General features: G+C 31.2%; 1 protein-coding gene across 1 annotated transcript in view; it reads left to right on the top strand.

Moving 5' to 3' along the window:
* Positions 1 to 2,298: 2,298 nt before the first annotated feature.
* The window catches only part of LOC134726010 (multiple epidermal growth factor-like domains protein 10), a 52,206-nt gene continuing 42,039 nt past the window's right edge, over positions 2,299 to 12,465 (top strand). Inside the window, exons 1-5 of the mRNA XM_063590405.1 lie at positions 2,299 to 2,400; positions 3,696 to 3,762; positions 4,989 to 5,192; positions 7,382 to 7,597; positions 11,458 to 11,658. Coding sequence (XP_063446475.1) covers positions 3,696 to 3,762; positions 4,989 to 5,192; positions 7,382 to 7,597; positions 11,458 to 11,658 — 688 coding nt within the window. The 5' untranslated portion in view covers positions 2,299 to 2,400. The remainder of the gene's footprint in view (positions 2,401 to 3,695; positions 3,763 to 4,988; positions 5,193 to 7,381; positions 7,598 to 11,457; positions 11,659 to 12,465) is intronic.

The following is a 12,465-nucleotide window of genomic DNA, read 5'->3' as shown; positions in this document are numbered from 1 at the left end:
CCAAAATATACGTCGATTTCGAGGTTTTCAACAACAGACAGGCGTTAAAAACACTTGTTAGAAATCATTAGACACATACAATAGGATTATTTTTATAATAGTCAGCGACCCAACCGTATACGAATTTATGAGCACTACAGAGAGGAAAACCTACAAGAAACTAACTAACAATTATATCCTTACACACTCTGATTGAAATCGACGCATATGTAAATAATTTTATCGTTACTGTATTGAATATACTATGAAGTTCAGCTACCGATATTACAATGTACGAGTGGATCAGCTCGATAGTAAACACTTAACAGATTAAGTCAATCTCACTTAAAACAGAAAACGTAACAAATACAAACAAAAAAAATCAAAATAAGGAGTAGGAAACGTCAAATAAAAAAACCACGAAAAAAACATTTTTTTTGTAACAAATCATATGTCATTCTTGAAGCGCTGACTAGGTCATTGAATCAAACACATGCAAAAATGTGTTTCATTCTGTATAGTAATTTTTTTAAATAGCACATTTTATAAAAATTCAGAATTGATGGCGAAATCATTAAATACGAAAGAATCATTGATTTATTGTTTATTTCTTAACTTCCACTGGTAAATATGTCATGCATGTTCATAATAACAACAATGAATACAAAAGTCATGTCCTGACATAGAGGCCGTCTGGAATGAAGGTCTTGAATATTTTGACTGCAACGGGAAAATGACGCAGAGGTTATGTAAGATAGGGACAGAAGCTTTGCCTTGTAACAGTTCACCTACGAATCCCTCAAAGAGTTTTTACATGGGTTTTTAACGTAAGTATCCTACACGAGGCATTGGTTTTAACTTCCTTCCCTTTTCTGACCAGACGTGTCTGCGTACTTGTACATCCAGCACAGCCATACAAAAGACCCATTTTGGTAACGGTTTAACTGCCGGTCGAACGAAGACCATATTTTGATAACCAAATCATCTGTGGGGTTAATAGCTTCACTACTATAAAGGCCGATTTAGATATATTGCCTGGCTTTTGTTGTTCGAAACGAGATTGAAATGAATGTATTCATACAACTGCGTTTAATGTAGTACTAATAAATTTTACCTAAATTATAATTATGACAATACATTTTTTCCCGAAGGTACAAAGCTGAAAACTATGCACGTCAGACGTTTCGTTTATGAAAGACTTCTTGTATTACATTTGTCATTTCCGGGCTTTTTATTAATACCAGACTATGCGATATAGGTCTTGCTCATTTTTGAGGGATGTACGGTGATCTGTATTTGTTAATTTCTGTATCATTTGGTATCTTTAAAAGAGTTTTCTCATTGGAAGTTATATCACAATTTTTTATATTATCAGTGACGTTAGAATAATGGAAGACATTATAGAAACAATTCTGTAAATATTGATACAAGCATGAAACTTAATATGAAAGTTGATTTGATGATAATTGAAAACATCAGCTGCTGGCCGCAATAAATTTTCTTTTTTTTTAAGATGGCAACCGCTCATTTTGTAAAAGCCGGTATACCAAATTGGCTACATTTCGTAAATCATTGAAAGCTGTGAAATAGGTATAATCCAACGCAACTTTTGATGAAACATAAATTACAGTCCCTAAAGTTCGATAAATCAACACATAAATGAAGAAAAAGAGTGATTTCCGATTCCAAAATAGCGACAAAAACGTTGATTTTTTTTATTTATTTTTTTTATAACTGCCATCAACTTAACAAGTGATATCATTTAATTTGTTTAGTCTAAATGTACAGCTCAGTTAGAAAGAATGGTTGCTTATCTTTTAATTGCCTGACAGTTGCCAATACAAAAACCCGTACAAGAAAGGCCAGAACAGTACCATTGACTGGATTTTTTGCCTCCGTATTTCAAAAGTTCATGACACGGGTTTGCAACGGCAGTCAAGAAGTCCATTTTGGTTTTCAACTGTGATTGATTTCATTAGAGTGAATTCAAGCTGACATCAGAATAATGTCGTTCCACTTTTTTTTGGATAAGGTATTTTATGTTATTTAGTCCGATATAAAAGGATTTCGTATGTCGATTGCGTAACCAACGGCATCATGTATTTTCGTATGCATGACGAGGTAACATGTTTTATCTATTTAAACATTTCATACGTGAATTATACGGATCGTTTGCTGTGTTGATCAACAAAAAAATTACATTCAGTTTTGTGAATAATGCATTACCACTTTACCTTAAATTTAAAATCTATAATGTTTGAATGCATCAATTTGAAGTTTGTATGCCTGACTGCTCTATCTTAATATACTTACGAAATGTAAAACGGGTGTTTACACACACGGTATGTCTTGTACTTCCTGGTAAACAGTAAACAATGATTTCATGTTGTTTTGGATGCATTTATTCGGGTAATTGTAAAGGTAAATAACATCTTCCTTATTGTATTGAAACAAATATGTCATTTTAACTGTTTATAAGAAGATGTAGTATGAGTGCCAATGTGAAAGCTCTCCATTGAATTCACTATCTGTAACAGGTAAACGAGTATAGGTTAAAGTATTACTTTCAACGCAGAGCCGTCGCTCGCACTGAGCAGCAAATTATAAAGGGCCCCAAAATAAATAGGGTTAAGCCCATTACATGTTTTCAGCAAATGTCAGTTAATGAAAGATTTCGTTGAAAATATCATGAAATATCAGATTACGAAAGATTTTGTTAATCTAATATTTATATTCTCAAGTTTAATTCGCATTCAAAGCTTAGATATGGTCGAATAACAAATAAATTTTGATGAAACGTTTATACAATCATCATACGTATGTATAGAATAAGAAGTAGAATAACAAAATACCGAACCCAAAGAAAAACAAAAATTGTCTTTTAGTTAAGAAAATATTGGCTAGAATTGAAAAAAAATCTAATAATACGATTGATGACATAATTTTCTTTGTTTAAATGACATTCTTTTACGCATGAATTGTATTTCGGTCTCGATCTGTTTTTAATTGAGAACAAATTAAACAAATTTGTTCCTGCTAACAAATATCTAAAAATAACAATATTGCAGAAGACCCCGATAATTGTAAACATATAAAGCAAATTTTATTTTTTTTTATCAAAAAAAAACAGTTATGTAAAAATTCTAAAACTTGATATGAATGCACTTCGAAAATAGACGTACATGTACCCTATTATTGATCCTCATTTTACATTGATAAGATCATGAAAGAGGGACGAAAGATACCAAAGGGACATTCAAACTCATAAATCGAAAATAAACTGACAACGCCATGGCTAAAAATAAAAAGAACAAACAGACAAACAATAGTACACATGACGCAACATAGAAAACTAAAGGATAAACAACACGGACCCCAACAAAAAACTAGAAATGATATCATTTGCTGCGGAAGGGTAAGCAGATCCTTCTCCACATGTGGCACCCGTCGTGTTGCTTATGAAATTACAAATTCGGTAAATAGTCTAATTCGGTAGGTCACATTTATGAAGCTTGGCGGAAAGGTTGGCATATAGTTGAAATCCCATGGAATTTTCTGCTAAACTAGTGTTAGAATACTTTGATCAATAATACCAAGTAAAAGTTATTTTCACACGAAACATTAGCTTTTGTAAAATTAAAAACATAAGTGCTAGCTATTAACAACTTATTTTTACAATTATAATGATTATGAAAATAAGTAAAATTTTATTTCAGATGTGGTTAAAGGTAGTACTATTTTCAATTATAATCGGGACCTTAGTTTTGACTGTAGCAACACAGAGTAAGTTTTAATAATATCACAAAATATGCATCATTCTACATTAGAATGTAACTATCAGATGCATGGTAATACATACATGTACATATCTTCTTGAATTGAAATGAATTTAATTCGTTACAACAAATTACTTATTTTAGTTCGATTGCAAATATGAGATTTACATGTATATTTAGTGGCATTTAATTTGACATTTGCAAATTTAGTACCGTTTATACTTAGCACCAAATGAGTTTCATAAGTATAATGCATGTTTTTTACGTATATCATGTAAGTGGCAAATGTAATTATAAGAACCATATGTACTAGAGTCTTTGATGTCCCATATGCACTTAAAATACCTGACGTATATCATATAATAGGTGCCATATGCATTTAAAACTTAAATTTATATGATTTGTTTTTAAATTTTCAACAGTAATCCCGATTTCTATAGTAACGTCCAAATAATCTAATATAAAAGTAAGAAGATGTGCTAATGATACAACTCTCCACCAGAGCCTAAATGACATAGATTTGGGATAGGACATTGACAGAATGTGACAGGTTCAACATGTTTGATGTCGCCACCTCTCCCTAAACCTTGGACAGTTGTGAAACTTTAAGAAAGCTCGTGTCTAACACTCATATATCAAAACAAACACGCAACCTTCTGCAATGCAACAATACAATTATCGACGGTTTGAAAAACCGTTGATGTACTTTTAAAGTGTATAATGTTATTTTTAGTTTGATGTTCACTTAATTATAAAATAATGTCAACGTTTATACCGATGAAAGTATAATTCAAAGATATAATTACAGATTGGGTAAGTTTATTCAAAATATTTTTTATAAGTTTACATTGATGATATCTAAAAAAAAAACAAGCTCGGTTTACAACTTCAACGTAAAAGTAAGGACGTGCTATCCTGTTATGCATATAACATTATTTGAAAAAAAGAGAGAAAAAGGACACGTCGGTTGTTAAAGTTGGACATCTGATGTCATGGACAGAAAGATATGACTGCCACTAACACACGAGATGACTTTACACAAACCAGTCATACAACAGGCTACTAAACAAAGAAAGGCCATCGTCTCTTTAAACTTATCGTAAACATTGCTATTGTTTCAGAGATGATAATTGAAAATTGGAATGATCAGCTAAATGTGAACCATTTAAATATACTGAAATAACGTAAGAAACATAATGTATTGTAACATATATGTACCATTTATTTTTACAGTAAATCTTGCACCACAGGGATTGGCGTTACAAAGTTCTAACTATCCAAATTATCCAGCAAACCTTGCAATAGAAGAACCTGCAAATAATAAATGGAGTGGCGGATGTTCTGTTACAGCTACAGGACAAACATACTCATGGTGGGGCCTTCAGCTACCAGCAGTTGCCTTTATGACAAACATTCTGATATACTACAGGGAAAATTGTACGTAATTATAGATCGCTCAAATAAATTTATAATGTAAAGCAAAAATCGTATCACTTTTAGAGAACACATATTGTATATAATTTAATATTACTACTAGTTAAATAAATTACAACATACAAATATGTTCAATGTCAGTACTTTTTTTAGAGCGGGAATCCTATACACAGAGAGCTAGTTTTCCTCAAATCATGCTAAGTTATGTTGTTTATTTTAAGTCTTCCTTTGTTTACTACCACCCCCAGTTTCGAAGCTTCTTGTGCGAATGTATAGATAACTTGACAATAAATGTCTGAACATTAATAAAAAAAAAAAAAAAAATAAGGCTCATAGTTGATTTGTATGTGTGTTATCTTTTAGTTTAAACATATTTATTTATAGTGGATTGGGAAACAAGTTTTGCAACTTATATTAATCCCTATCCACTTTGCAGGTAAAATGATGTGTTTCTATTGTGTCTCGGTTCTCTTCTTATATCTGAAGTGTTTCCCTCAGTTTAGTTTGTAACCCGGATTTGTTTTTTTCACAATCGGTTTATGAATTTCGAACAGCGGTATTCTACTGTTATTTTTATTTTTTCATACTATAAATTAAATTCATCTGGCATTTTTGTTAAATAATCAAGTTCATTGTTTATCATGATTATGAAAACTAATATTTTATCATTAGTGAACAAAGATATTGTCGTTCAGTGACATATTACTCTATCCTGGTAATGTTATCAGATGATAATAATATTACCACATTACATACGGTAGCATGTAAAACAGTTTGGGAGGCGGAAACGCTTTTCCGGATCAACCTTTAGCAGCAAGGCTTAAACGTAAACATGTGAAAGACGGGGTATACATACGTACAAACGTTATGCTGTGTTCAAACCAAAATTCGGGATTATGTTAGTGTAACTCACACGTAAAATAAACACAATTACGTTCCCTTTGATAAAACTTAATGTTTACATGTAGTGTAAATAATGTTTTGTCTACATGCAGTCTGTAGTCAATGTGGGCCTTGTGTAGGTTAAGTTTACACAACACTGGGAATTAAGATCATTATTTTTAACATGTATACTTAAGGAAGAAACGTTTTTTGAATGAAATTGATATTTATAACAATAAATAATAAATTTCTTTACAGAAATATTTGTCTAGGCTTTGTAATATGGACGACTTTACGAAGCTTTATTAACCCCTTATCAAGACTCAAAGCATCATCATTGCCGAACACATAATTCCTTTAAAAAGGTCTAACCGAATCGATTGGATGTACACAAAAATATTTGCCACTGACCTATACTCAAAGAACAATTCACTTATAAATCCATTACTAAAAAAAATGTGAGATAAATTGTATTTTTTTTCTAGTATCTCACATCCGTTAAAATACACTAAGAAATGAATAAAAAAAAAACAAAAAAACATTACCACCTCGCTTTGCCAAATGCAAAGTTGTCCGAAAAATTCGAATTCGGTTCTACGTTATAAAGATTTAAACGACATACAGTTTACAAGTGTGAACAAATCTTATGTACAGGTAATTAAACAAGGTGTAGAGATGTGAACCAATTTAATGTGAAACCAGTGTCCATTACATTCAACTAATTGTAAAAATGGTTACTGTACATGGCGTTTTGTATAAACAGGGCCTAAGACGCTTAGCTTATATGATGATATAATACACTATGAACATGATCATTAACCAATGATCAACTATACTTAAAAAAATGTTCATTTAATCATATTGCATCTGGTCATGTATACATGTCTCATTCAGAAAATTCGGTCAAAAAGATAATACAGAATAAATAGTTATCAAAAGTACCAGGATTATAATTTCATACGCCAGACGCGCGTTTCGTCTACATAAGACTCATCAGTGACGCTCAGATCAAAATAGTTAATACTTGTCTAATTTAGAATTTGTAATTAACACACATAGGATTTTCACATTCACATTTTGATATATGTTGTATTTTGTAGTAATCAAAAACCTGACCTATAAATTTGTATAAAAGAAAAGTAATTCATACACAGACCGGTTTGGTAATTTTGATAGACTTCTCTATTAAAAATATCCTAACAATTTTTCCTCTATTTCTGATTGATAACATATCATGGTGCCAAAAACAAATGTTATTTCAAAAACTTCCCAGATCGTTTTTAATTGAGTATTAATATTCTGATTTGCAGTTGCGCATCGAATGGATGAGTTTAGTTTGTATCTCGGAAATGGAACTGCAGATCAAAGTAGCGATAGCGGTCTGTGCTACACAGACAAAGGAAAACCTGGGTATCCTGATATTACTCAGAACATAACTTGTAATATGTTGGCTAAAAATCTGTATTTCGTCAACAGAAGATCAGATGCGACATGTTATATAGAGTTGTGTTACTTAGCAATATATGGTAATGTATTTAAGTGTATTACAGACTATAATTTATATGAGAGTCCATGATTGTGTATCGACATTCCTTGTGAAGAAATTTCCATTATTTGTGTTTGTGCATAAGTGTAAGGAATATTTTTGTGTAGTTTTTAGAGCTTGACGTACTTATAGAATTGTTGATTCTTAAAATTATGAAACTAATTCGTTACAAATGTGAATGGGAAATTAATATGAATAGTTGCGGATTTTATATTGAAGGACGTTAATCAAAATACAAAGTTATTCAAGACAATGTAGCTATAATGAACATTTATCAAAGGTTTAACACTGCAACGAGAAGCGCGTCATACTATTTGCGTATGCATATGCAATGATTAAAAAATAATTCCTTCATGTCAAGCTCTATAGATATAGGAAGATGTGGTGTAAGTGTCAATAAGACAACGCTCCATCCAAATAACAATTTAAAAAAAAGTAAACCATTATAGGTCAATGTACGGCCTTCAACACGGAGCACAGGCTCACACTGAACAACAAGCTATAAAGGGCTTCAAACTTACTAATGTAACACCATTCAAACGGGAAAACCAAAGGTCTAGTCTATATAAAAAAACGAGAAACGAGAAACACGTTTATATTACATAAAAAAACGACAACTACTGTACAATAGATTCCTGACTTAGGACAGGTGCAAACATTTGCAGCGGGAATAACGTTTTAATGGATCCAAACCTTCTCTCTTTTTCTAAAACAAAAGCATAACATTCCAACATAGAAAAACGCACGATAAAATATCAATTGGCAGACTTAACTTAATGAAAAAACGCAAATTAATATGCTCATTTAAACATGGGTAGACATCATATGTTTCGACTATTTACAATGAGGCGTAAAATATGGTCAAATATAATGCCTACTCATGTTAAAATGAGTATAGAGCATGGCATTATCAGTCAAAGCGTACGAAAATACCAAAATAATGTTTGGCTGTTTTCGAATTCTTCCCGTGAAGTCTGTACATTACATGATCATATTTAATACGTTAAAAAAACTAATTATATATATATAATTTTATAAAAGCAACGAAAATATTTGTTGTTTGATAAACAACCGATAATAAAATATTATATAATTTGCTTAAATGTAAATATATTATTATAATAACAATGAAACTACGGAGAATATGAACATTAATGTGTGCACAAATGTCAAACAATTTAAAGAAGTTTACTGCTATGGAACTATTATAGTAGATTATAGTACAAACTGCAAGCCCCGATATAGCACACTAGCACTGAAAGTCCAATTAAACACTAATCAAATCAATCAACCAATCAATCTTGTTCCACTTTAATATCAATTCAGCGCGATAGGCAACGTTGATACTTTTTGAAATTGGTATAGAATAGATTCAATATAAAACATTTGTAAAATTTCGACGGATTCGATATTTCTATTAACGATTGATAACCGAAGTCTTGACATGGTTTGGTATTTATAGATATACATGTATGACTTTAAATGTTTTATTTTGATCGTTCCTGATTAATCTGAATCCAGAAACACTCGTTGGAAGCATTCAAACTTGTAAAGTGTTATTTTCTTTTCTTTTCTTCATTTGCATTCATTGTATTCGATCAACAGTCACGGAATAAATTATTTTTATCGAATATCGTCATAATACTTTTTGATAAAAAAATATAAACACGTGCACAGATGACTTTTTTGTTAAACTATGAATGCATTGGTTCTGAAAGAGTAAACAACTCAGCGCAGACTTAGAAATATCACGGTATGTTTGTAGGTTGACCTGGGTTTTTTTTACTTTGACCGATACTGCTACGTACCGAGCAGTTAAAACAAATTAGTATATACTAAGTAGCATATACAGATAAATTGTATGTGTAATACAATCATTGGCAAGCGTGATGTATCAGCCACCCGTGGTGATATCGATAGCAGCACGGTTGCAAAAACTTTATCACACCTTTAATCTGTGTGACGTCATGTCAAACCTTTAATCTGTATAAGTCATTTCAAACATTTTATCTGTATGACGTCATGTTACATAAAACACATCTTCTTGAGGTATATGTATATAATAAAGTGTATATGATATGGCTTTTTCAATATCACACACAATATCAACTCTCAACCAATATCCTCCTTCGAGCTTAGCTCTTGGGATTATATTGGTGTCTCGGGTTGAGACGGATGCGATATTGAAAACGTCATATTTTTTTGTTACGTATCGGGTGTGTGTGTGGCGTACTCATTTAAGCAATCGTTTCTTTGTTATACCAGTCGTTTTGTTCTTGTATTGACACTTATATAATAGAACAACTTTTTTTGGCACCATACACAATACACGGATGTTTTTCTTCAATATATTGATACACACTTTCATTCGACAATTTGACGACATTAAATCTGATGATTGACGCTAAAATGAGCAAACAAACACCCCAGTTAAGGATTCTCCGTCGTTCCTTTTTTTCTTATAGAAAATGTCATAGTCTTTACATGCGTGCTAGTTTTGTATTTGTTATTCAGCATTGAAAAGTTAGCAAGTTTGTATTGAAAAAAAAACAATTTGTTGTTTGTAACAGTTCGTATAATTTTTATAGTACAAAAAAATGGGAGAAAAATACAACTGCAAGCAAAACAGCAGTTGTGTACGATAACAAATTAAATTATTTAGATTAGGGAAATTAATATACATTATGAAAAATATTCTGCCAAAACTGGTTATAGTTTTATATCTTGAATGCTTGTTATTTGGAATGAAATAATCGATTTAACATGTTGATTGAGGAAGACTTGTAAATATCTTAGAAGGGTTTAAGTCAGAAGAACTTACATAAACCTGCTTACTGTTAATATTCTGAAGAATATATTGGTTTCTTGTTGGAAGATAACATTTCTGACGCAATCAAAAATCACCTTATTCCCCATGACAGTACATAATTAACACTCCTCTTTCTACAATACAAATGATTGAATAGTTTTCGGTCTTAATACATGACATAATTGTCACTTATCGTGAAACACATCGGCAGTAAATTAATAAAGGAATGAATGAATCCGGACAGACTGTCTGTCTGTCCGGATTCATTCATTCCGGACACATAGTCAGACAAAAAACAATTGTCCAAAAGTTTTAATTAAACAAGTTAAAAGCATTTTCAGTAGCATTACAATGTAGGAGACAACAAAAACAAAGCAGAACGCATGCTGCAATGACCCATTTAGATTTAACCTACAATATCATTAACTTACATCGAATATAAAAATAAAAATATGCAGTATGATCGCAGAAGAGACAGTTCACCACCAGTGATCAATTGATATAGAAGATAGAAAATTCAATTATAACATGTTCAACATACACATACAAATTGTCTGCCTCATTTAGTATACATGACTACTATGCAACATAAACCAACCAACAATTTAGATTAAACACAACTGAGGACAATACATTGCAATAACGGTTTCTTATCATAATAAATATAAATGTTCTATTTGAAAGGTAACATCTTATTTGTAGTAAGATGCTTCATTTCGCTTCAAAGACACATTTCATTTAAATTAGGTTTCCTTTCTAAATCATCATAACATGTTCAACATACACATACAAATTGTCTGCCTCATTTAGTATACATGACTACTATGCAACATAAACCAACCAACAATTTAGATTAAACACAACTGAGGACAATACATTGCAATAACGGTTTCTTATCATAATAAATATAAATGTTCTATTTGAAAGGTAACATCTTATTTGTAGTAAGATGCTTCATTTCGCTTCAAAGACACATTTCATTTAAATTAGGTTTCCTTTCTAAATCATCATTATATCTGTTTATTTTGAAGGGTGTTGGAAAGGTACATGGGGAACTAACTGTGCTAAAATTTGTCCAGATGGATGTATTGACCGTCACTGCTTTCCTCAAAATGGCTCTTGTGTTTGGGGTTGTGATATACAGAGGTGTGTTCACGGAGTGTGTGATCCCAAAACAGCTGTTTGTACAAAGGGATGTGTACCTGGACTAGGCGGGAGATATTGTACATTATGTAGGTATAACAAATTTAAAAAAAATACACAATGTAACTTCAGTCTTCGAAATTCAAATTAAAGCAATGATGTATAATTGCAATAGGCTGGGTTTGTTTCAAAGCGACTATTATTTCTTTATATCTTATTGTCCCTGTTCAATTACTCAACCAATGAGGCACTCAAATTTATTCGTATAAAAAGTAATTATTCCATTTTTTATGTAGTATTTTATTAGATGTTATACTTAATGGTGTTACAATTGCAACATACAATGTGTTCTCTAAACACTTGTTAATTTCGAGAGATTTTTATATTTTACACCTGTAAGCATCAACAGTTACACATATTCGAAATTCAATCGTTTGTTAAAAGAGCATGTACAAGAAGACACTTTTACTGAAACATTAAACACCACTGTATAGGGAATAATTACATATAACTTGAGAAATTTTACATACAGTATAAGCTACATAATTTTTTTTTAGAATTCGTATGCTATCAATATCGACAGCATTGTTATGTCATGTATGTGAAATATTTTCAAGAATAATAGGATTCGTCATTTTATTGCTATAATCGAAAAACAAAACTTAAGACATCGCCGTTAATATTGAGGAAAAAAACGTGTTGAGTATTCTGTACACGAATTATGAAAAATACACAAAAACAACCATATCGTATAGGGCCATCTGAAGACACATATTCCTTTACAATGCTTTTGAACAGTTTGAACCTAGTTTTAAAGATTCATAATAGTTTAACTTTTCGGGTCTTTATTTACAATATTTGTAAAATTTTATTGTATATTTTAGGTGATATTGTTA

This window comes from Mytilus trossulus, chromosome 1 (assembly GCF_036588685.1).
Source record: "Mytilus trossulus isolate FHL-02 chromosome 1, PNRI_Mtr1.1.1.hap1, whole genome shotgun sequence".
In the NCBI taxonomy this organism is placed as follows: Eukaryota; Metazoa; Mollusca; class Bivalvia; order Mytilida; family Mytilidae; genus Mytilus; species Mytilus trossulus.
This window is presented reverse-complemented; position numbering and strand designations above follow the sequence as displayed.